The sequence below is a fragment of the Abramis brama genome (genome assembly GCF_963993115.1).
Source record: "Abramis brama genome assembly, chromosome: 10".
Lineage (NCBI taxonomy): Eukaryota > Metazoa > Chordata > Actinopteri > Cypriniformes > Leuciscidae > Abramis > Abramis brama.
The window spans coordinates 12799555-12824870 of record NC_139972.1 but is presented as its reverse complement, the minus strand read 5'-3'; the positions used below and the strand labels follow the sequence as shown (position 1 = coordinate 12824870).

Below are 25316 nucleotides of genomic sequence, written 5' to 3'. Positions count from 1 at the left end.
ATATATATATATATATATATATACCGGTATATATATATATATATATATATATATATATATATATATGTGTGAAATATTATTACAATTTAAAATAATGGTTTTCTATTTGAATATACTTTAAAATATAATTTATTTCTGTGATGCAAAGCTGAATTTTCAGCATAATTACTACAGTCGTCAGTATATTTTAAATAAATGCTTTTCTTTTTAAAAACTTTTTATTCATCAAAGAATCCTGAAAGGTCATCACCTCAGGTTATGCAAAAAAAAAGGTCCCTATTTTAACGATCTAAGCGCATGGTCTAAAGGCACTTAGGGCGTGTCCGAAACCACTTTTGCTAGTTTAACGACAGGAAAAATTTGGTCTAAAAGGGTTGTCCCTATTCTCTTAATGAGTAATGGGTGTGTTTTGAGATTTACGTGCGTTAAACCAATCAGAGTCTCATCTCCCATTCCCTTTAAATGCCAGTTGCGCTTGTGCCATGGCAGATTTGCTATTTACATTACGGAATTTGATAGTGGAAAGACTGAATGCGTCTCCAGAGCACAAACGGATCTGCTCGTGCGCAAGGTAAAAGTGCGCAAGCAGACCATCTACGGGACAAGCCGGATTCGGCATATCTTTATGTACGTAATAATAATCTTTTACATTGTAATCCTTTTAATTTTAATATTTGGCATGTTTGTGTGCTGCTGTGGGTCCCTGTGTGTTTAATAAGCAGAGTGTACGCGCGTTGTGGACCCGCCTATAGTCGCACATTACTAACGCGCTCTTTAAATAACAAAAAAATAAAAAATAAATTGTTCCATAGTCTATTTCTGTCTATTTCTGTTGCCTTAAAATAGCAATGTGCCAACAATGCGCCAGAACACACCTCGTTTTCAGACCAGCACGCCCATGGGCGCAAATGCATTTGCTATTTAAACAACGTGGTGCATGAGTGAAAATGATAACTGCGTCGGGCTGAAACTAGCAAAAAACACTTGCGTCGCGCTTGGCGCTGCATTGCGCCGGGTGTAGGGCCCTAAGCTGTACAACTCTTTCCAACACTGATAATAAAGCAGCATGTTTCCAATGGCATCCGCTGTAAAAAGCTGCATAAAGCTCCTCAATCACTTATTTCCACAGCTCATGTTTTCTATAGGTTTATTTTGTCTACTGAAATTTCTTGGAAAGATATTTTTGCATCATATTTTTGCGTCATCAGACCAATCCAAAAACACATAAAATAACAGTACAATCCACTGAAGAGATGCATGTCTATCCCTCACAACCTCGCTTTAATTCCCATTAAAAATCAAAGATGGTGCTGCTGTGAATAAGGTCTATAGCCTTTTCATTGCTTGGCTTTTGATCTTTGTTTCTCAGGTGCACCACTAGTGGTGGGGTGTTGCCGATCGGCCCATCGGGAAAAGTTCAGGTGCTCCCGATGGCCAGCCAAACTTCTTCATAGCCAACCACGGACCTGGAGCTTCATCCCCGTCTAGCACTATTGTTAATGCAGCCCTCGGGGACAGGAGCTCTGACATAACCCAAGTGAAATTTCATTATTATTGCCATTTGCTGGCTCATCAGTGAGATAATGCAAGTTTATCTGACTCACGAGGGAAATGGAAGATAGATGCAGAGCACATCTCTCTGTTCTACATTAAAGGCCAAACATATATCACACAAGTGTCAATGAAAGCGGATGATTTACACGGAGCATCAGTAAGTGGAGACGGAAGAGCAGATGAAGGAGAGCAAAAATCGGAGGAAGAATAATGCGCATAAAAAGAAGCCATTGTCCACATGTGACCTTGTGTGGGAGTGTGAGGTCACAGCTTCCTTCAGCCGCTCTTTAGTTCCACACAGTCACAGCGGTGATTAATGACGAAGACTTGATTAGCTCAAAAGACCAGCGAAACAAAACGGTCCCAGCGCTCCTGTTGACTCCCCCCGTTTAGATTAACACATTCAATTCAAGAACTCTAATGAAAATGCCATTGGTCAGGATGAAAGGTACGATTAAGCACAGCGTCCTCCTTCAAATTCACAATGGTCCTTGTGGAAGAGGCAGATATTTATGCAAAGTGGCCCTCACAAAGCTTTTAGCAAACCAGAGAGGGATTTTAAGCCCTTTTGGTGTTACATAAAGGTAAACGAGTTGTTCAGAACTTGTTGAACTGATGGGTTTGGAATAGGAATGTTTTCTTGCGCTCAGCCAACAAAATGTAAAACTGACCATATGATTGAGCTGTTAAAATAGGGCCTTTTGCAACAGAAATTGATCAAATAGCTTTTCTGCTGGTATTGTACACTGATTATAAGGAAACCAGGTCCTACCTCAAGAGTAAAAAATAAAAAAATAAAAAAATCTTACAATTGCAACTAAGATGGATGCATCCAGGCAAACCTTTGTACTTGCTGTTTGGAAATACAAACACATAAAAAAAAAATGGTATTTTGCACAGATAACAAACACCAATGTATCATGTCCACAAATAGAGATTGGATGGGCATCACTGAGTTTATTGAGACACAGACAAACAGAAGTGCTAATAAACAATGTATTTCTACTGTTTCATTAGGGTTAATGTGCTGAGCAGCCATATTGGATTCTGAAGTCAGGGTTGTTGCGGTTCCTCCGAGTTTCCCAGTTGCAACTCCAAGTTAAAAGTTCCTACTGGGAACTTGGACTTTACGACTTCCGATGACAATTGAAATTAAGTTATATATCCCACACAGAAGGAATGTGTCGAAAAATTACACAAATTATGTGTAACACTCTAATTTACACATTTTGTGTCAATATTAACTAAAAACGTGTAGAAAAAAATAACCTATTTTACACATACTGTATCTTTGTGTAGTTTAAAAGTTAACACAACTTGGGAATTTACTCAAAGCATTTAACACAATATGAGTAGACTGCTGTGCTTACACACTTCATGTGTTATTTTTATAACGCAACCGTCATTTAAATTAGCTAGTTGAACTGAACCAATGAAGTCTAGTGACTTTGAGTGAACAGAATCCAGTTCCAGTCAGCAAGATAATAGTCTGACAGCAACTATTTTGTTTTTACTTCTATATTGTTGAAAATCGACTAACTTACCCCCTCGCATCAAAACTGTTCGTGAAAACCACCTTTTTACCAGGGAGGAGATGATTCGCGACGAATCACGCCGATGATGCTAGCAAGATTCTTGAGGTAAGCTGTAACTTACCTGAATTCATATTTTTTTACGTATGTTTCTTTACAAAAACAATATTTTCTGCTACTGTTATTGTAATACTGGTTTAAAAGCTAGGTTACGACGAGATTTTGCGGGCAAAAAACACTTCCATTGTCAATAGAGTAATAAATAAACTAAACCAAGCAGCTTTATGTAGATCAACGATGCAAATTTGTGTGGAAAAAACTATTCAAAATAGACATAATTTTTTCCTCTTTCACACGAAATTCCCGATAACGAAGAGACCTTTATAAATGAATGGATTTTGCACGCAAAATTTGCTGTGCAGGCTAGGTAGCATACAATATATACATTTGCTAACTTTATATCAAATAAGTGACTTTTGCATTATGTCTAGTATTTATTACACAGCAAATGAACCAATCAGAAGATGGACCATTTTCTTTGTTCAGTCTCACCAGATTGAATTTATTCAGGTTAGCATTGCAGTAAAGCTCACTAAATCATTAATTCATATCAAATCAAGCATTCTAAACAACTTTAGTTTTTATTTTTGCATTATTTTGATCTATTATTAGGCCAGAGAATCCGACCTGACCAGGAAGGTGCCTAATATGATTTCAGCATATCAGCGCACAGGTGGGTTAACTACTGAGCGAAAGAAAAAGATCATCACATGGGGATTTCTTGCATGTATCTTACTGTGTATTTGTCTCAAACAGCTGTCCCTTCACTGCAAACAAGCTGAAACTGGCTAAATCCTTGATTGCAGTATTTACGTCTCAGCATTTTTGGAGAGAATTAAGTAAATCTAAGTATTACAATTGAATCTGGCATAATTTAGTTTACAGTTCATCTGAAATGTTTGAATATGCTGACAAAAGGGTGTTACTTACAAATATATATTCTGAATTATAGTATGATGGAGATTAAAAACAATTTGATGCTTGTGTAATGCTTGTGATGTTTTCTCCTCTCTCTCTCTTTCTCTCTAATATTTTTATATAGTGTTGGAACTGCGATCTTCTCTGAAGAAGAACTGAGCACATGTGTGTTTGTGGACACGCATGCATCCAGGGAACAGGGGACTGATGCATATGTCACACTTTTCTGGAAACACTTCAGGAGTTTCAAAGTCGTAATCTGATTGGTTGAATTCTACAGGATGTCCTGGAGACGTGCGTGTCGTGTTCTTTATCAGTCCGCCTGGAAACAAATGCCGTGACACCAAAACCCCTTGTGGAAGAAGAACGCCATTGTGCTTACACTGTGACAATGAGCGTTTACCAGGATCAACTAAACGCTGGATTTTCAAAAGTATGTGAAGTTCGCGGCTCCGTTGTTGCAGTAAACTTGTACAACATTCTTGAATGGATCATTTATTAGATGCACGCCAGTCTGTTGTTGTAGGGACCTTGGAGAAACTCAACAGCAGTGCAAAATATGAAAAGACAATGCAGAAAAGCTGAGCGCATGTGGTGGAAGACAAAACATGTAGTTCATTATAACATCTATAAAGACAGCCTTCATGGTTTCAATGTGGAACTAGGCAAAGCTAGACAGACTTTCTTCTCAAATATTATAAACAGAAACATAAATAACACACGCACTCTTTTTGCTACTGTAGAGAGACTGACAACCCCCCCAAGCCAGATTCCCTGTGAATTGCTCTCAGACAGCAAATGCAATGAGTTTGCTTCCTTCTTCTCAGAGAAAATCAAAAATATCAGAAAGGCGATCAGCGTGGCACTGAGGTCAGACAGATCAGACCACATCCGCAGAAAGTTACTATGTCTGATTTCGAAGAAATTAATGCTAATTATTTGGAAGAAACAGTACAGCACCATAAAACATCAACCTGCGCCCTTGACCCATCCTGAAAAACAGCAATCTGGATAGCAAAATATTGAGCAATTACAGACCAATCTCAAATCTTCCTTTCATAGGCAAGATCATTGAAAAAGTTGTCTTCAATCAGCTGAACAAGTTCCTAATCTCAAATGGATACTTTGACAATTTTCAATCTGGTTTCTGACCGCACCACAGCACAGAGACAGCGCGCATAGATAATAAACGCTATTCGGTTAAATAGTGATACAGGCAAAACATCAATTCTGGTACTACTCGACCTCAGTGCTGCATTTGACACTGTCGATCATAACATACTTCTTGACAGGCTGGAAAACTGGGTCGGGCTTTCTGGGATAGTCCTAAAATGGTTCGGGTCATACTTAGGAGGGAGAAGTTATCATGTGAGTATAGGTGACCATAAGTCTGAGTGGACATCCATGACAAGCGGAGTCCCTCAAGGCTCAATTCTTGCGCCACTCCTGTTCAACCTGTATATGCTCCCAATGAGCCAAATAATGAGAAAGAACCAAATTGCTTACCACAGCTATGCAGACGACACACAGATCTATTTAGCCCTATCGCCTAACGACTACAGCCCCATTGACTCCCTGTGCCAATGCATCGATGAAGTCAACAGTTGGATGTGTCAAAACTTTATTCAGTCAAACAAAGACAAAACTCAAGTCATTACGTTTGGAAACAAAGATGAAGTTCTCAAGGTGAACGCATACCTTCACTCTAGGGGTCAAACAACTAAACATCAAGTCAGGAATCTCGGTGTGATTCTGGAGTCAGACCTTAGTTTCAGTAGTCATGTCAAAGCAATAACTAAATCAGCATACTATCATCTGAAAAATATTGCAAGAATTAGATGCTTTGTTTCCAGACAAGACATGCTTTCATCACCAGCAGGGTGGGTTATTGTAATGGACTCCTCACTGGCCTTCCCAAGAAGACCATAAGAGAGTTGCAGCTCATACAGAACGCTGAGCAGAACCAGAACATATGAACACATCACACCAGTCCTCAGGTCTTTACACTGGCTCCCAGTTACATTTAGGATTGATTTTAAAGTATTATTACTGGTATATAAATCACCTCAATCTATTGCAGATATGCTCACTGAATATAAACCCAACAGATCACTCAGATCATTAGGATCACATCAGCTAGAAATACCAAGGGTTCACTCTAAGCATGGCGAGTCCGCTTTTAGCTATTATGCTGGAACCAGCTTCCAGAAGAGATCAGACGTGTTCCTACAGTAGTCACATTCAAATCCAGACTCAAAACACTTCTGTTTAGCTGTACATTTACTGAATGAGTATTATGCCACTGTGCGTCCGACTGATTACACTGTATTTTATTTTGCATCCTCCTTTTAATTCTAAACCGAACTCAAATGGCACTGAGAATTGGGTAAGAGAGAGGAAACCATGCCGATGGCCTGGGTCTGTGGTGGAGTAGTGAGTTTGATGTGTAATTAAACTCGAGGTTCTGTGGGGTGCGGACTGGATCGTCTCCATTCCTAGAGCTTCCGAACAAATGGTTTTTTGGGGTGCGGACTGAAGAGGCAGTGAACCCGAGGTTACCCCGTGAGTCAGTCCTAGAGCTCCTCCTGTCCGATTTTAGGGGAAAATCGGGTCCATCGAGACGTCCAATAGATTTCTTAGGTGTGCCAAAAGAACACCACATTTCATTTGAAGTTCATTTAGGTTTAGGTTAATTTACTTTTTCCAAAAGGTGGACAAAAAAAATGCTTATTCCCAAAGGTTGGCTTTTTGGCCTATGCTGTGGAAAAGATGGAGGAGTACAGACATTGATAATAATCAGAAATGTTTCTTCAGCATCAAATAAAATCCTTACCAGTGTTTAACTGGCTTTGCCTGCTGTTCCCATTTGTGTTTGGCTAATAAAGCCTTAATAAGACTTAGAGTAATGAGGCTGAAAATTCAGATTTGTCATCAAAGGAATAAATTACATTTTAAAATATATTCAAATAGAGAAAAACAGAAATAGAAAAACAGAATAGAAAACAGCTGTATTTACAATAGCAGTATTGCATTGTAATAATATTTCACAATATTACTGTTTTTACTGTATTTTTCTATCAAATATTTGGTGAGCATAAGATACTTCTTTCAAAAACATTGCAATGCTTAATTTTTTCTAAACTTTTGGCCACCAATATACATCAATCCAAAAACGTTTGGAAATAAAGTGAAATTATTTTGAAGGTGGGGTTATGTGTCATGTTACCTAATGAGATTGTGAAAGGAACTGTTTTGTCCTATGTTGTCCTACATTTCCTTTTTGACTGGTTTAAATTGTGTTGTTCTATTATGGATTGAATTTAATTGTTGATATTTCATTATAATAAATAAGATAATCAACCACAGACTTTATATTTATTTTGTCAAATGCTAACGTTTTGTTTAGGATTTTAGATACCTTTTTTAACACAATGTGTGTAGCCAAGGATATCACATAATGTGGTAATGTTGCACGTTTACACATATTTTACACATCTTTGTTAACCTTCCTGACACATTTATAGTGTTAAATTCATTATAGCCTATGTATTTTTAATAATGTTTAAATGGTGTAATATTTTTGAATTTGATTATGTAACCTACTTATCCATTTTCTTGCAGGTGCCGTCAGGATTACTCTCTGGTGCTGTGCACTCACCGCGAGACTCCGCCCACACGCTGTTCTGATTGGCTGTGGGTTTTGATTGATTTTGACGCATCTCGCAGTCGCGTCGCATCTAGTGTGGACAGACAAATTTTTTGTCGCTGGAATCTTATCAATTGCGACCAGTGTTGCGGAATGCTACTTTTAAAAGTCGAGTTGCAATACTGCATTACTAACTTTGCATGATGTTACTAGATAACGCGCAAAACTTTCCACTCCCATCAGCGCTTTTTTGTAATTGCTCTCTCACACTTATTTACCCCGTTTAGAAAATCTGGCCCCAGAAGTGCAAATGCAAAAGGAAATGCAGATTTACACCTGAACAGTAGAGGGCACAGCTCAAATGACCCTCTCAGCGAGAAGGGTCTGGCTGCAGACCTGCACTTGCACTCCCAGACTTGCACTCTCAGACCTGCACACTCAGACACCAGCGCTTCCTCTGCAAGTGACGTCACTTGCAATCGACGCATAGTGTGGTTTGTGTCGGATTGAGAACAATCGTTTCTGTAAGTATATACATATAAATAAATAGATATCGTCGCTGTCGGGCGGAAACCTCGTATGTCCAAAGTTTGTCAATTTCATATTTTTTCACAAATCAATGCTATTGGTCAATCCCCACGTGGTTCTGTTAATTTCTCAAATTATTAACCAATCTAAAGTGTTGAAAATAGCTAGAGAGCAAATCTCTTAACTCCATTGGACACTTCAACTGTCTGAGAATCCTCCTAACTCCACCTCTTCTTCACTCCGCGGCATTTTGTTTCCTCAGGATTAAAAGTCGCAGCGATTAAGAAATCCTCGTCGAGCAACACGTAAAGCAAGCAAAACTCTGATTTTATCTATGTTAAAGGAACACTCCACCGTTTTTTGAAATAGGGCTTATTCACATTCTTTCATACATTTAGACAGGTGGGTAAATGCATTTTTGTCTCAGTGCATGCATTGTTTTAGTTTGACAGGGTCGGCACTAGCTTAGCTTAGCACAATGAATGGAATCCTTTGTTGCCAGCTAGCATGGCCTGAGTAAAAGTGATCGAAAAAAACAAACAAACACGTAATTACTTCTTGTGGCCTGCGTATTCACAACGAGTACAAATAGCGATGCAGATTAACATTAGGCGATTTCCTAGGCAGATATTGACTTGGGACTATATTAGGGGGAAGCACAGGCGAAGCACTGCTGCTTAGGCGAAGCACTGCTACTTGGGCGCAGAGATATCACGCAACACATGAAATCCCACGACTTCCGTCAACATACCGGTGTGCATTGCAACGAGTCAAAACACAGAAGAAGAAGAACAACACGCGTGACCTGCACCGAGTGTCTTCGCTTTTGGATTGTTTATTTTGAGAAGTTACAGCAAATATGGTAATTACCTGCGTAGCAAAAGGTTGTGAGAACAAGCAAAGGACATACACAAATGTAATGTTTCACAGAATTCCATCAAATGTGGAACTGAGAAATAAATGGCTAAGTTAGCTACTCTGGATATCTGTACTTCAACGCCTCTCTACAAAATTAAACAGTATCGTGTTTGCAAAGAGCATTTTGCACTGGAGGACTAAGTTACTTTGAAAAAATGGAATATGGGCCCAGAAAGACAGTACTACGTCTGAAACATACGGCTGTCCCCATCCCATCTATTTTCAAAGCACAGGCAGAACAAAGTGCACATGTAAGTTGTCTTTTATTACTCTTCCTTATGTTAATCTGTGTCTTATTCGGTTGTAAGATAGATGCTGAGAAGCTGTATATAGACTACGGTTCAAATAACATTAGCCTCCTCTAGTATAACCTCATGTTGAATTCAACCTGTTTAGCATGAACAACCAAACTAAAATAAAAAAAGCTGTTATCGTTACCTGTAAAATGAAATGACTGAGGGCTAAGTTAGCTATTTCTCTCACCGAGTTAGCCTGGTTCTTTTGACTCAGGAGTTTTAGTACAACTACTATGAGGAGAAGGCTACAAGCAGTTTACTATACATGTGTCATGTTTAAAATAATCACTTACTCTGTGGACAGCTGTCCATTTGGTCCATTCGGCGTGGGGCGTTTTTTCCAGTTCACTTTATCACACCGGAAAAAAAAATCGAGTACTGCCGGATGGATCAGCGCCGTGAAATCCTCGGTAGCTGTGACACAACTGCGGGCACGCTCATCTTGATCTGACGCGTTGAGCCTGGTCATCGATGGCAGTAACTTGTCGCACTCGCCACAGCACAGATACTATTTCAGTCGGCATAGATTGGCATATTCCCCCAACACCAGTTCGTGTTGGCTCTCCTCCTCACGTCCTCGGGCTGTTGAGCGATCGCAACCTCCGCCTGTCGTTCTATTTCCACTCATTTTCTGTAAACTCTTGTACATATAGGTATGGTTCTGGCTCACACAAAATCAGCCATGTTCATCGCCATTCATGTACTGTTGGGAAAATAGCCAGGCAGCTATTCACACCGGTATGTTGACGGAAGTCGTGGGATTTCATGTGTTGCGTGATATCTCTGCCCCCAAGTAGCAGTGCTTCGCCTAAGCAGCTGTGCTTCGCCTGTGCTTCCCCCTAATATAGTCCCAAGTCAATATCTGCCTAGGAAATTGCCTAGGGTTAATCTGCATCGCTATTTGTACTCGTTGTGAATACGCAGGCCACAAGAAGTAATTACGTGTTTTTTTGTTTTTTTTTGGATCACTTTTACTCAGGCCATGCTAGCTGGCAACAAAGGATTCCATTCATTGTGCTAAGCTAAGCTAGCGCCGACCCTGTCAAACTAAAACAATGCATGCACTGAGACAAAAATGCATTTACCCACCTATCTAAATGTATGAAAGAATGTGAATAAGCCCCATTTCAAAAAACGGTGGAGTGTTCCTTTAAACTAATATCAGTTATTGATGTATTTTAAATGTCTACTTATTACATGTGTGCATTGAAGTTTTAAAAGGTATCTAATTATAAAACTTTAATTGAATTAAATGTTTTGGATACCAGCATTAAATTATTGTTTTTATTATTATTTTACTGAAAAGTTGGCACTATGCATGTAAAATACCCCAAGTAGCAAGGTTTTAATTTATGGGAGAAAAAAGGTCTGCCTAAGTTACTGGCGCCAAGTAAGCCTATCTTTGGATAATTCTGTATGTTTTTTAGACAATAACGAGTGAAAATAGTTAGGTTAGATACATTTGAGTAGGCATGTTTTGTTAAAAATCGATAGCTGTAATGCTTCGGTGCAGAAGGAAGCCTGTGAGCCACGAAGGTAAGTTTGCGTGCAGATTAGGCTAATTTCCGCCTATTAGACAGCCTAGTTTTGGTATTGCATCACTCATATATCTTAAACGTTTAAAATGGAGTTTAGGAAGATGTATGTGACCACAATCATTAAATTTGAATAGCTCTTAAAGCCTTATCTCTTGTCAAAAGGCTCAACGCGACCGCAGACTTTGATGAACACTGCTGGCAGCAGCGACGTCTGTGTCCGTACCATTCTAATCAATGACAGCGTAACCTCGTATCTCCCTGCTCCCAAGTCATACATCTATTATCTAGTATCTCCGATTAAACATGATTTTGGGGAAATGTTGTGTTAATGTTGGTACACAACAGTATATGATCGCAATATAAGGTAATACCAACTTTAACGATACAATGTTTAATAACTCAAAAAAAAAAGTGTTTTTTTTTTTATTTCCTGAAAAAATAAATAATATAATATTTACTGCTGGAAACATATTTCCGGTTAATTTGTGTCGATTGCAAGTGACGTCACAGGCAGAGGAAGCGCTGGTGTCTGAGAGTGCAGGTCTGAGAGTGCAAGTGCAGGTCTGCAGCCAGACTCTATTGCTCTCAGCTGTGCTGCCATTCCGGATCACAGAAGAATAGGACACAGGAGAAGGAAGGAACAACACTTGGTTGATCATGGAAGGTCAGCAGCAAAGACATTGTTTAATAAAGTAAGATTAAATACATAAAAGTATATTTGTGTTATGTAACATATTTAATTATTGCAGGTTTGTGTAATATTCAGAGTTTTCATTTCACCGTTTTTATTAATTGTGATGAATACTGAATCAGATTTTTTTTTGTGTGAGTGAGTGAGATGAGTAAATGGTCACACATTTAGTCCAGAACTACAATAATCATCATGTTTACACAGCGCACACAACGCTTCTACTCCCGATTTCTCTCAACATGCGGACAGGAGAGCTGTCAGTGAAAACATGGGAAAACAATGCAACTTAGTACAACAACTTTTTCAACACTGCTTGTGACTCTGTTTCTCGTGTTTGTGATTTTATATCTCTTAGTGACTGTAAATCCCACAATTGTGATCTTATTTGTGACTTTCCATCTCAAAATGTGACTTACTATCACAAAATGTGAGTTCATATTTCACAATTGTGTTTTTCTTTGTTGTTGGTGATTTTATATCTTGCAATGTGACTATATCTCACTTAAGTTAGTACTTTCTAACTTAATACCTCACAACTGCAAATTTATTTCTCTTGGGACTTTATATCTCATAATGTGACTCTTGAAAATAGGTAAACTTCACTTGATGATCTGTATTGAACTGAATCAACATTGAACTGACTTCAGCTGAATAAGAATAACTTTATCTCACAATTACATTTTATTCTTGAGCCGAAAATGGGTTTCCATAGTTTACCACAAGAAATATTACTCAAAATAAACATGCACTGGTGAGTTACATAACACTTTAATAGAGTAAGCTATAAAAAGGCCTATCAGTGCATGAGGATGTGGTTTGTTGTCTGTTTTTTGAGCACTTTAGAGACTTGATATGTTAATCTCAGTGATAAAGATGTCACTGTCACTAGACAAAGCCTTTTTAAACATCGCTATATACAATCACTGCATTAAGCCTGACAAGCTCTCAGTGCAAATTTGCCTGTGATCAATGGCTGTGAAAGCACATCCAGACTAACAGGCAAATATCTACCTTAGAAGCATGACGAGTTGCATACATCTCATAATAAAAGGGACCAGTTCTGGATCTTACTTCTGACTGGTCAATTACTGAGCCCCTAAAGCACGGGTGTCCAAAACTGCTCCTGGAGGGCCACCCTCCTCTCCCCAATGTTTTGCGTTCCCTCGCAAAACTCTTAAGACTTTGCGAGCCAACGCAAAGTTTCTCGGGGAACGCAAAACATTTGCGAGAGAACACAAAAGATAAATATATTGAAATATATCTCATTTTTTTCCCCATCACCATGTCCCTTTAGGGGCTCTGTACTGGTATGTACAGCGATTTAGTCGTGATAAAATAGTATTTACGTTTATGCATTTGGCAGACGCTTTTATCCAAAGCGACTTACGTTGCATTTCAAGGTACACATTTACATTCATATCAGTTCTTGCTTTCCCTGGGAATCGAACCCATGACCTTGTCGTTGTAAGCGCCAACGCTCTACAGTTTGAAGAACTACAGGAAAACTGCAAGTATATATGATCTAGTAATAACTATGATGCGAAACACCTCATCATATCACTACATGGGACCCGTAGAGTATTTCTATGTCTGTTGGATATCAACATTCTGTCAGGGACTTTATCTTCTGGTGAAATTATACACTTAATAAATATGTTTAATATCTATTGTTGTTGTCATTAATTAAATAACATTTATTTTCTCCATATACATTTTTAAAAATTCTTCAGTAAAGACTTTTAAGCTAAACCAACAAAGACCCAAATGATTCAAAGCAAAAATATAATCGAGAAATAGAAAACAGATATCTTGTACTTCTTTTAATGAGGGAATGATCCACTCATCCCATGAAGAATTGCACATGACATACTGTAACTGAATCAACATTAGCTATACTTGACTAGTTTATCGTAAAGGGAGATTGACTTTGTCATTAGTTAAATATTTGAGTGGTCATTCTTGAGCTTGTTTTCGTGATAACAGCAAACTAAAATGCTAATTTAATTGCTAAAAATTGAGAACTGAATATGATTTTACTTCCAAAACTCTGTTGAGCTCTATAAGAGCAAGAAACCAGCAGTCCTTCTTTCTTTCTAGAAGTGCTTTATTTCCAGTTAATATGGCTTACACACACAAATAGCCCAGTGTTTAACATTGCACACAAACAAATGTTGACCATCACAAGGATAACTTTTGAATTTGACTGCTTTTAATGCTTTTGTTTCAATTTTCATAAATAAAACCATTCGACAATAAATGCGGGAATTTCGAAATAACAAAAATCATGTAGAATTAGCGTAAACCTTTATTCAAGATGCTTTCTGGAAAGCCATTTCTCAGTATAACAGGTTATATTACTGCACATCTACAATCATCAAATTCAATAAGGGCAATTTTAGATTCTTTGAGCCACATAACAACAAGACAGAGCAAAAAGTGTCTCCTATGACGCTTTGATGAGAGAAGCTTCAGGATAATAATACATGTATTTCTGCACACAGACTTATTTTTGGATCTCTATCGGTGCTACAAAATCTGTGGTCAGTGAAGAGAAAGTGGAAAATATACTATAAAACATGAATTTTGGAAAGTGAATTTGCACAACTGAAAATTAATTCATTATTACTATTAGCACAAGCTATATCATCTCTGTGTTAATACAGCTTTTGTTTTAAAGGAGACATATCATGCTTTTAAATTGTTCCTTTTTACATATAAATCATACATTTGTAGTCTATATAAAGCGGAACTGCAATGCTTGGGTCTGAATTCCTCATTATTATAGCTCCACAGGCCCCTTTTCTACCCCTTTTCTGATGTGCGTCTGAGAGCAACTCGTTTTGGTGCGGTCTCTTTAAATACAATTGAGACACTTAATACCCCGCCCCCTCTCCAGGTTGTAGCGGTGACACTCGGTTCAACTCCACCCCGTTCGGCCATTTTTGTAGTTTGATAGCAGAGATACGATTATCTAGCGGCACAGAAACTTTTTATTCACACGTTATTAACAAAATGTCAACAACGGAAGACTTGTCCAGCCAGCCTTACATGTTCGAGCCAGAGTCGGAGCCGGTGCGAGATGAAAATGAAGACGACGAACCTGCAGAACAACGTCTTCATATGGATGTATCGCAATGGTGTGTTACTGTATTTATACATTAAACTTTGGTCTTCCGACCTTTTACCACCTTTTACCATCATTTATTTTGATTAATATGTGCGAGGGAGAGAGAGCAAGACAGCGTCTAGTTTGGAGACGGTGAAGTCTTGTTTACACTTTCGCCTGGCTCTGAAGAGAGAGAGTGAGCGCGCGCGCGACCGGGTCTCTCTCTCTCTGCTCGTTCTTTCAGTTTAACATGCGCCCTGTCATAAGCGCGGCAGTTCATCTACATTAGACGGTGTAATGAAGCGTGTGGGTTACTACATCCAACAACCGAACATTTTAACTTACCCTCTCGTAACTTCTGCATCCTTTAGCTTGGACTACAAAATTGCAGCGAGAAATAAAAATGGCGGATTGATCGAAGTGTTGGGCCGGAAGTCAATGTCCTTATTTGGCAGTTCCGCTGCAAATACTGTGACGTAATAGTTCAAAAAACGTCATAGATAACAGAAAAATCGGAACAGGTTGAAAAATATGACCAAAACAGAATATAAAGATATCAACGAAGCACCTGAAGAGAATAATTTCAACTTTTCTGTACTTCTAAACACTCCAAATATACAACAAAATGCATTTAAGGGCTAAAAAAGTGGATTTAGCATGATATGTCCCCTTTAAAATAATAATAATAAAAAAATCTAATTTAGTAAGTGAAATTAATATTATCAAATCCTGGTTATGATTGAAAATATTTTGAAGGCACTGAACAACAGCCTGTCAGAACTTATAACTTAGATTTTATGACACAGAGTTTATGTATTAAAAATATATAATTCAACTGAGCTCACTATGAAACTGACATGTAATTGATACATCCCATTTTTTTTAACTTGGATGAATTAATACATGGTTCAAATTCATATTTTTACAGAACAGTTCCCATCACTGACATAGAATGTCAAAAAGTGCTTGAGTCATATTCAAATTAAATAGCAGACAGATCACACTTATTGTCAATTAATTATATTTACTTTTCACAATTATTTACGGTATTACAAATACAGTGCTGACAAATATTGCTTATAATACTGGCCACAGTCAAATTATCATTTAGTGATTATAAACTTCAACATTATTTACTGTTGAATAGTAATTTCACGCATAACCACAACCACAGCAAGATCTTTATGAAACAAATAAACCTAGGCATTAGTGAAATAGTGGGGTTATACTGATTTTGATTAAACTTTATCTAAGTTGGAGCAGAGCGATGTTCTTCATTATTAATGTGTGAACAATGACAGGAAAAGTTACCTGAGATGAAATGGCCTAGAAGGTATTCACAACATCTTGTACTCAATTGAGTTTGGTGGCAGTTCACAGGGAAAATGTGTGGTTTCTAAAGGATGATGGCAAACACGCTGTGAATGGAGGTAGGTTGAAGCGTGCTGGCTTTCCATCTCGCGGTGAATCGCCGATTGTGTTTCACTAGCAGTAATCGATTTCCTCGTTGGCCAGAACAATAGCGGTTCTGCAGGGAATGTAAACCTGAGAGAGTGGAAGAGCCACAGAGGGAAAGAGATCAAAGGGACTCAGCATTTGTTTGAGGCACTGTATTTTGAAACAATGCATAACATAAAAAGTTTCAATGTCTAAAGCACTGTGGAATGTGAAAAAGTTTCAAGCGAAAGTTAGACTACAGCTATGACTAGGCCCAAGTGGAGTCTGCATGTGCTTTTCACATTCATGAGGCAAAAATATGCAGAAGTGTTTAATATATGTACATGACAGGGATGTGCAGGAATTTGTGTGTTTGAATTCATTATCAGCATTAAGCTAATTCGATGAAAATTCAACGATCTCATTTCACTATGGAAAGAGTTGTTGACTCAAATAGCAGGAAGGACAAAGATTTTCCTTCACTACAATTCATCTGTACATTAAAAATTAAAAGTTTTTTGAAATTTGAATTTTTGCACTTAAGCACACAACATATTTGTGAAAACTAAAATGCTCTAGATTATTTTTATAACACTAAATGGGGCAATGATAAAGGGTCCAAGACTTCAAAAACCCATAGTTTAAAACGTGTTAAGTTTTAGAAATGTAATCTTTGTATTCATGTTGGTTTCATATGGTTGTTCAAAAGACTTAAAGTGCACTCAAAAAAATAACTATTTGAATGAACATAAAAAAATCATGGAAATGATTTCCACATGATTAACTTGCTTTATTTCAGCATTATGCAATTCTGTTATTCCAATTTAATGTACTTACGTTGGGTCAACTTAATTTATTAAGGTTGATTCAACTTATTTACTATGGTTGGACACAGCTTAATTTAATAGTGTCAACCCAACTAATTTACTTAATTTGCATTCAACTTATGTGTTTGTTATTTTCATTCACCCATTCATATTTTATTTATTTTAGTGACACATAATTAAATGAATAGACTATAGCTAGCTATTTGCTAGCAGTAACACATATTAGCATCTTAAATGCTAAGATTTACATGCTCCTTCAACCAAAGCAGTAAAAGTATCCAAATCAGTCCACAGCCAAACAAAATGCTCCACACTTCTCCACAATGGTAACCCACTGTATTTTAAATGGTTCTAATAATTCCAACGTAATTGAACATTAAACACATTTACACACTATCAAGTCTTCCTCTTTTCTCATTTTCTCAAAAAAACATAAAATAACACTTAATTTTAACATTTATTCTCTCTTCAACCATATGCAAAGCATGCTGGGAACTAACAAGCACTGCCCAGTTTCAGTTAATGCAACACAAATCATTCATGTAATCCAACACAAACGGATTAAGTAAACTTAAATGTTACATAATTGAACACAATCAAATTAAGTTAGGGTAAAATGGCAGTTGGCGTCGCACTATACTGCCACCCTCTGGATGTAAGAATTTTTTTACTTAACATAAATGGTTTGTGTTTAGACAACACGTTAGGATTTTGTACTGTTAAGTTGAGACATAATTACGTGGACCTTAATAGAAAAAAACATTTCAAGTCAACAAACACAATTATTATAAGTAAACTAAATATAAATATATTATGTAAAGTGTACAACCTTCCTAGTTAATTTAGATGATTACCGACAGGTTGTCTATGAAATCCTGTAGACTGATTTTTTATGTGAAGGATTTGGGATGTTTTTGCCGGGAAAATCCAAAGCATGTGACATTTACGTGCGTTCCCAAGAATCTCTCTTCCCTTCTATGACACATGAAACGAACGAATGCTTATACAATGTTCAGGATAATGCCGAAAGAGCCATTCTGTACTGTGATGTCAATGTGTCATGCAAAGAAAAGAGATTAATTCAAACTATAGTCTCACATAGCCAGATCTATTCTGTAATTAAATGTCCTTATCTGTCAACATGCTGCCGGTGAATCGCAGAGCTGGTGCAAAAATATCCACATCTCTATGATCCGATGCTTTCCTCACCGCTGTCATTTTTGTTGTGTGTTTAATTTGTTATTGAGAGGAAAGCGCGCAGCACATATTTAAATATTCATCTAAACGGCGCTCTCAGCAGGGTGGACGGCATCGGGGCGTTTGTTAAGCAGTATAAGAAAAGAACGAAAAAGAAAACGGCCTTTCACTAAAACTTGGCTGAATACATGGAAGAAAGACGAAAAGGATTGAAATCAGTGCTATTTGACTAGAGAAAGTAAACATTCAACACCCATAATGCACTGGGAATGTTGCTGTTCAACGCCACTCCCACCAGTCTGCTATGGATACGCTTGACCAGAGTTAATTACCGCCTTGCTTTAAAAGGAAATACTTCTTAGCAAACTTTTAGTCATAATGGTGTCGACTTGTATTGTTCCTGGGTGCAGGAATTCAAAGAGTAAAAGTTAATCGGGAGTTACTTTCGGTTTCCAGTGAAAGATTCAGCGTGTTGTAGGCGGAAGCTAAAGGCTGCAAAGACTTGTAAATCTTAAAAAACCTGTGTTTGTAGTCAACATTTCAAACTGGATGACTACGAACACAGTGTTTTAGGCCAAACGGAAGGGAAAAAGTGAAAGAAATGGTCATTCTGTCAGTTAATTGGGAAGATAAGGAACAGAGAGCACCTTCTGCCCAACATCCCGAAGCAAAACATTGTCGCTTGCCGGTAAAAAAGATGTTGCCATAGTATTTTTACCATAATGCTGTTTAAAAAGTAGACAAAATACGATACCAAAAATTTTCAGTGAGAAACCTACCCTAATGATAACTGTTTTGTTAATAACCCTGTCAATCCGACTGTTTGTGGGCAGGGAATATAGTTTTCATGGAAGCTCAAAATTCACTGGACGGTGTGTTTCGTGTCATCCGACGGACTTTTGCTGACAAATAAACATTAATTTCTCAGTTTAGGTAACACAGAGAACAAGTAAACATTGTTCATTTACATATACTACCGACATTGTAAAAATACAAAGCAGATTGAAAATCGCCTAAGTTACACTTTAATTATAGTGATCCGAATTAGTTGAATTGACCTGTTATCACTCACAACAAGACCATCATTTAAATTCACATTGAGCTTTTTCCTTGTAGGTGGACCCACCACGTGAACCCTTCTGCTACTCCAGCACAATCCTCTACAGGAATCAGGGAAATAAAAAATGTTCATACTGCAATCTAGATTTCAGCATGCATCCTTGACCCATCGAGCGCCGTTTCCTCTGCAAGGAAGCTTCCCTCAGGACTCATATATCTCAGGAGAACACCACAGAACATGTTTGCTCGCTGCCAATTCCTCCACAGAGCCACGGGAGCCGAACAACTCGCAACAGTCATCGGTGACTAATTAAACAGAGTCGGAACTGCTGTGGAGAGAGAGCCAGATGACTGAGAGAGTGAATCACAGCACCTGTCTAGACAAAAACCACCACTGCGCCACAGCCGTCGTGTGTCAACAACATTTACTTTCCAGAGCTGCGTAAAACAATGGTGACAAATGGCGGATTAATCAGCCAACAAAGAACAGCAGAGGTCTCCAATGTCATTATTACAGCACGCCACACACATGCTGATCATTGCAACCAATGCAATATGAACTTCATAAATAGAATGGGATCCCTTCAAATTTGATTCTGGCTTTTGAATATAGATGTGTCTGATTAAACGTGCAGTCGAGAATATGCAATGGGGATAAAAGGTTTGGACTCGAACTTAATTGAGATACAATTGGTATTAATAGCACTCAGTTTAAAACTAGGAAGCGTGCATAGTTGGGTCAATCACATGATGCTCATCTGTTCATTTATTCAAAAATTCATTCAAATGCAATTCACACATACGATCACTTGAATATTCGACAGTATTTTATGATAATTTCTTAATTAAAATTCATTTAGATTTTTTTTGAAGGCATAAAGTCTCAAATGCCAGGGGGATGCAGTTGTCCTGATATTATAATGAAGAGAAAAACCCTCATTAAAAGAAGGAAACTAAGTTTTGTCAAAGTAATAGTATTCAACCAACTTTTGACTGCCAAATCAGAAAAAACAAAAAACAAAAAACAAAAAACAGGAAATGACATCATAGAGATGACTCATGATGTGTGTCAAGGTAATTAAGTCTTTTAAATTAAAAGGCTGTAAATTGTGCTGTGACGTCTTGTTATTGTTAACAATTAAACCACTTAATTTGATATTTTGTTATACTGTATATTACTGTGACATTTAAGTGTGATCATGCTTTTTAGGTCCACTTTATTCCGAACCCAACATTTCAATGCTTGTTATAAGAACTGTGGAAAGGCTGGCAGGAGCCAAATAGCAGGTGTCTGAAGGCCTTGATGGCACATGTGGCAGCTCAAGCGCTTTCTGCTTCAAGGACAGTAAATCATTAGACCTTCTCTTTGTGATCAGCATAAAAGAGAATTTGAAAAGTAAATGAAAGGTACAGGGCCACTGATTGATGCATAAACAAATTGAAGATATACGAAATAGACTCAAATAGAAATACAGCCTCTCGAATCGTGAAATTCACTGCTTCCCCGGAGCAGGTTTGTGAGGTACAGAGTTTCAAGGAATAATCAGAAGAGCCTTTGAGGACACGGCTTCAGCGGGTTGATGTTAAGGCGAGCCGGATCAGTGCACATCATGCGCAAAACAAGCCTGGTTCACGTTCCTCGGGGAGATGTCGGAGTCTTATGATGACCTTCTGAAGACGGGCACATTGTGTAACCTTAAAACAAGAACACTCCAAAACAATCCGCTGTTTCTCCCCCTCAAACCCATGTTCTGCAAGTCTCAGGAGAACACACTCACCGACTAAACTCTCACACACCTGTCTCTTATCTGAGCCCTTTTCAAGTGCTTCTTGACTGAAGCAGAGCAAGAAGCTTCGGCTGGATATGGATTTGTGGTGCGTGGACACTGAGATTGAGGGCAAAAAAATAACAATGCTTACATGATACACTGCACATCCAGTAGTATGTAATTAAATCCAGCAATTTGAGACAAAAAGACAACAAATAAAAGGAATGTTTGGATGGTAGTGAAGTGTATTTTTTAAATCATGAGTGACAAGAATTTAGTATGAGATGCTTGTGAATAATTGACATGCAGGTAATGCTGAACTCCTAATTATTGTTCAGCAATGCATGAAAATACCGAATATATGAGAAATCAATTACTGCTGTACTCAAATATCTGAGAAAAAAATTAGGAAATTCTCACATAATTTACTCAACCTCATGCCATCCCCTATGAATATGACTTTCTTTCTTTTTTTGAGAAAATAATCCATCTCTGCGAGTGCATATAATGCCATCGAATGGCGCTTGAAAAGCCACACAGCGATTGTGAAGGTGATCCATACAACCCCAGTGGATGAATTCATTAACGTATTCTGAAGTGAAACGATAGGTGTGTGTTAGAGAAATACTATTATTTAAAACTTCTTTAACTATAAATCATTGCTTCCAGTCTACCGTCATATGATCGATCATGAAAGGGACGTTGTGACACTTGACAATATGTTGTAATTGCTGTAAATAAAGCTCGGTATGCTTTCGAATCGCTCCCGCTGTACTTTGATGTTATACACCGATCGGTCTGCACAGCACCTCTTCAAATCGAACACACCTAAAATCTGCAGTGGTCAGGTGGTACAACTGGTACAAGGTCGTAGCTCTCAGAAAATTACAAGTTTACATGTTGTAATTACAAGTTCTACAAGCAGTTTGAGAATAGTTACGGTAATAAAGACATAGCGTGAACGCACCATAAGTGCATTGTGAAGATCATGTGAGGAGTGGTAGTCCATGTCTGCACGAGTGCGAAGGTGTGCGAGACAAAAATGATGTCATCGCGGTGTGGGCGGTCGTGCAAGTAGAATGCGCGAGACCCCGGCTGCGTCCCACAACTTAGGCAGCCGCTCTCTTATCAGGTAATGACTCTGCAGGCAGCATTTGCACACAAAGGCGCCTCACGAAACTGAATTCGGAGAGACTTCTGAGGCAGCATAACGTTTTAATTATCTACAACAAAATAGAGAGAACTTTGGTGATAACTTAAGCGAATATTTAATTACTACAATAGTAATTTCTTGCTAGAAATTACATCAAAAGTGATAAATGTTGGTTAAAAACATACATTTATACACAAACTGACCACTAACCGCAACTTTCAGACGCCATCTTTATTTCTAGCTCAACTGTCACAGAATGGAATGCACAGTATTGTGGGATATCAAAGGCAGTAAAGGATACGTCTATGCTGCCTTCAAAAATTGATCAGATGAAGGAATATCAGGAGACAGGAAGCGCTATTTTAACGATCTGAAACACAAGTATCAAACGCGAAACGCAAGTAACTTTGTGGGCAAATCTAAAATGGGTTGGTCTGAAGTAGATTCATTATTCATAGGTGTGGTTTGGGCGTAACGTGAAATAAACCAATCAGAGCGTCATCTCACATTCCCTTTAAGAGCAGGCGCGCTTGTACCATGGCGGATTGCTATTGTAACGGCGGATTTGCCAGGCACACCGAGGAGACCGACGTTCTCGTCAGGGCCGTAAAAGACAGAGAAGTTACATTGGGGATGGGAGAAACCCACCCAAATTAGCTTCGGTTAAACAGGCGTATAATAATTTGGGTAAATGTGTAAGCTAGATTTATGCCTATTTTTTCAAATCTTCATGGACACTACAATGATTTCCCTCGTGTGGAATATTTTTCCTTGTAATTATGTATGGTTTGCAAAAATGGCAACTGCTGCGTCTGTGTGTAGATGAGAGAATCAGAGTGTATGCACGTTGTGCACACGCTACATTATGGCCAAGCATGCGCCTTTAAAATAGCATCTGAACGCGCCACTGAAAACGTGCCACTGTCTTTAGACTAGGTTTTTCCTGGTCTGTGGCGGAATTGTTTTCTGGAACTGCAAAATAGCACCAGGGAATTTTTGCGCTGAAACACGCCGCCTCTTTTCGCTGAACCGCCCCCGGGAGCGCAAGATCATTCCCTAATTTACCGACGTGCGTCTGCCGAGGGAAAAGTCCGCTGTGCGTCGGCTGTGCGTCGGGTGCAAAATAGGAATGAAACAATGCGGTGTACAAAGTCAATTGCGCTGGGTGCAAGATAGGGCCCAGGAAGCGAAGCTAACATTAGATTCGGACGTACCTTGATGCCTTCCTACCTTGGAATCCATCCTCCGAAGGCAGCATTTTTCAGTTTTCGGACATAGCTCCCATTTCGCATGGTGGTGTGCACAGCATTTTTTTGTAACTTTGCGTTTGGCTCTGCTTCCAAAGAAGCACGGCTTTCAGGCGTGCCTATAATTTGTAAGTTATCAACCCAGCAATGCTCGCAAGACAGTAGACCGGAAGCAAGATTTATAGTTAAAAAAGTTACAAACAACTATCGTTTCACTTCAGAAGACACTGGGGTCGTATGGATTGCAGTCACGATCGCTGTGTGTGGCTTTTAAGCGTCAACCAAGTGGCAGCCATTCATTTTCATTTTATGGACTTTTCATTGTGTTTATCTGAAGAAAGTTATCTACTGCACATCCGGGATGGCATGAGGGTAAATAAATTATGAGAATTTTCATTGTTTAGGTGAACTATCCCTTTAAGAAGATGTAAAATGTAGTTCACTAATTAAATTTGTAATTTCTTTAATTATTTTTATGAACACTAAAAACTAGAAAACTTTGAGTTTTCTTCAAAGACAAACTCTAAGAGCTGAAAACTTTTTATGGTTTATTTTAATGATAATAAATAATACAAAACTGCAAATTATACGATCTATCACATGCACAGAAATGTGTTGAACAACTAGAAAGTTCACTGCCGGACATTATTCATATACTAATTTAGTAAATTTCATGTTTCTGATGGAGGATCGAGCTAAGCAGTCTTGTTAGCTCTGGAAAACCTCAAAAGGGGTGATTCACAGGCATTTCGCAATTAGTGTCTCATGAATATCATTGGAATTCAAACAATCCATTTCATATGCAAAACTTTAGGAAACAGACGTAAAAGCGCAGACGACGCTCGCACCAAATGGACGCCTGGGGCAAGGAATTCATATTTGTTCATCATTGCAAAGTGAAAGGGTAGAATTTTCCATTCATTTGCTGCTCGGCGCCTCCGCAGTCATCCTGCCGCATACCTGATTCTGCCGAATGCGTCGCTTTAAGAGCGCGATGTGTCAGCCTTTGCAACGCCTTCAGACAGCAAATGAGTTTATTGTCACTCATGGAAACGGAGGTGGTGAGCTGATGGACCCATTAAAGGGAAGAAACAGCAAAGAGGGAGGCAAAGTTTACGCACACTGGCATTGACTTTGAAGTTGCGGCCCTTAAATAAATCATGGAGAAAAATTGAGCAGAAAGGGACCGTACTGTGGCACCTGCCAACAATCACAATGATTAATTTCTATCTTATGCAGGTGTGTCAGCTCTGAGCTTCGGAAAAGACAAATATCAGAGCGAAATCTCCGACGAATACCGCTCTGTTGTCTGTCTGTGTCTCGCTTTATTCCCTGCTGGGAATGCTACTGGTCACACGCTTGTTAAAATAAACTTTGCGTTTGGCAGAAAGTGGGTGGGAAGCGATATAGGGGTTTCTGAATTAATAAAGTGCTAAAAGAAAGAAAAAAGAGAATGTGTAATTTTAGGGGTTTAATTGATGAAGGCTGTCTTAATGCAGCTGGGGCTTCCAGAGGAGATAAAAGAGGAGGTTTTGCACAGGGAGCAGAAAGTCTTGGGCAGAACTCAATGTACTTCACATGAGGGTTAAAGTACATTCGAAAAAATAAGCTAGGAGTGTGCTGCAAACTATGTACTTTAAAAATCGTTCACTCTTAAAAATAAAGGTTCTTCATTGGCACCTATGGCTAACACCTATTTCACAAAAGGTTCTTTAAAGTGAAAATAGGACCATTAGATTTTTTTAAATGTTCTTCCCACTAAGAAAAAAGGTTATGTGTGACCCTGGACCACATTTGTGGCAATAGCCAACAATACATTACATCAAAATTATCGATTTTT

At 38.4% G+C, this 25316-nt stretch overlaps 1 protein-coding gene across 1 annotated transcript in view; it reads right to left on the bottom strand.

Annotated features, from left to right (window-relative positions):
- Positions 1–13872: 13872 nt before the first annotated feature.
- gbe1b (glucan (1,4-alpha-), branching enzyme 1b) overlaps positions 13873–25316 on the bottom strand; it is a 134578-nt gene continuing 123134 nt past the window's right edge. Inside the window, exon 16 of the mRNA XM_084126694.1 lies at positions 13873–16332. Coding sequence (XP_083982820.1) covers positions 16273–16332 — 60 coding nt within the window. The 3' untranslated portion in view covers positions 13873–16272. The remainder of the gene's footprint in view (positions 16333–25316) is intronic.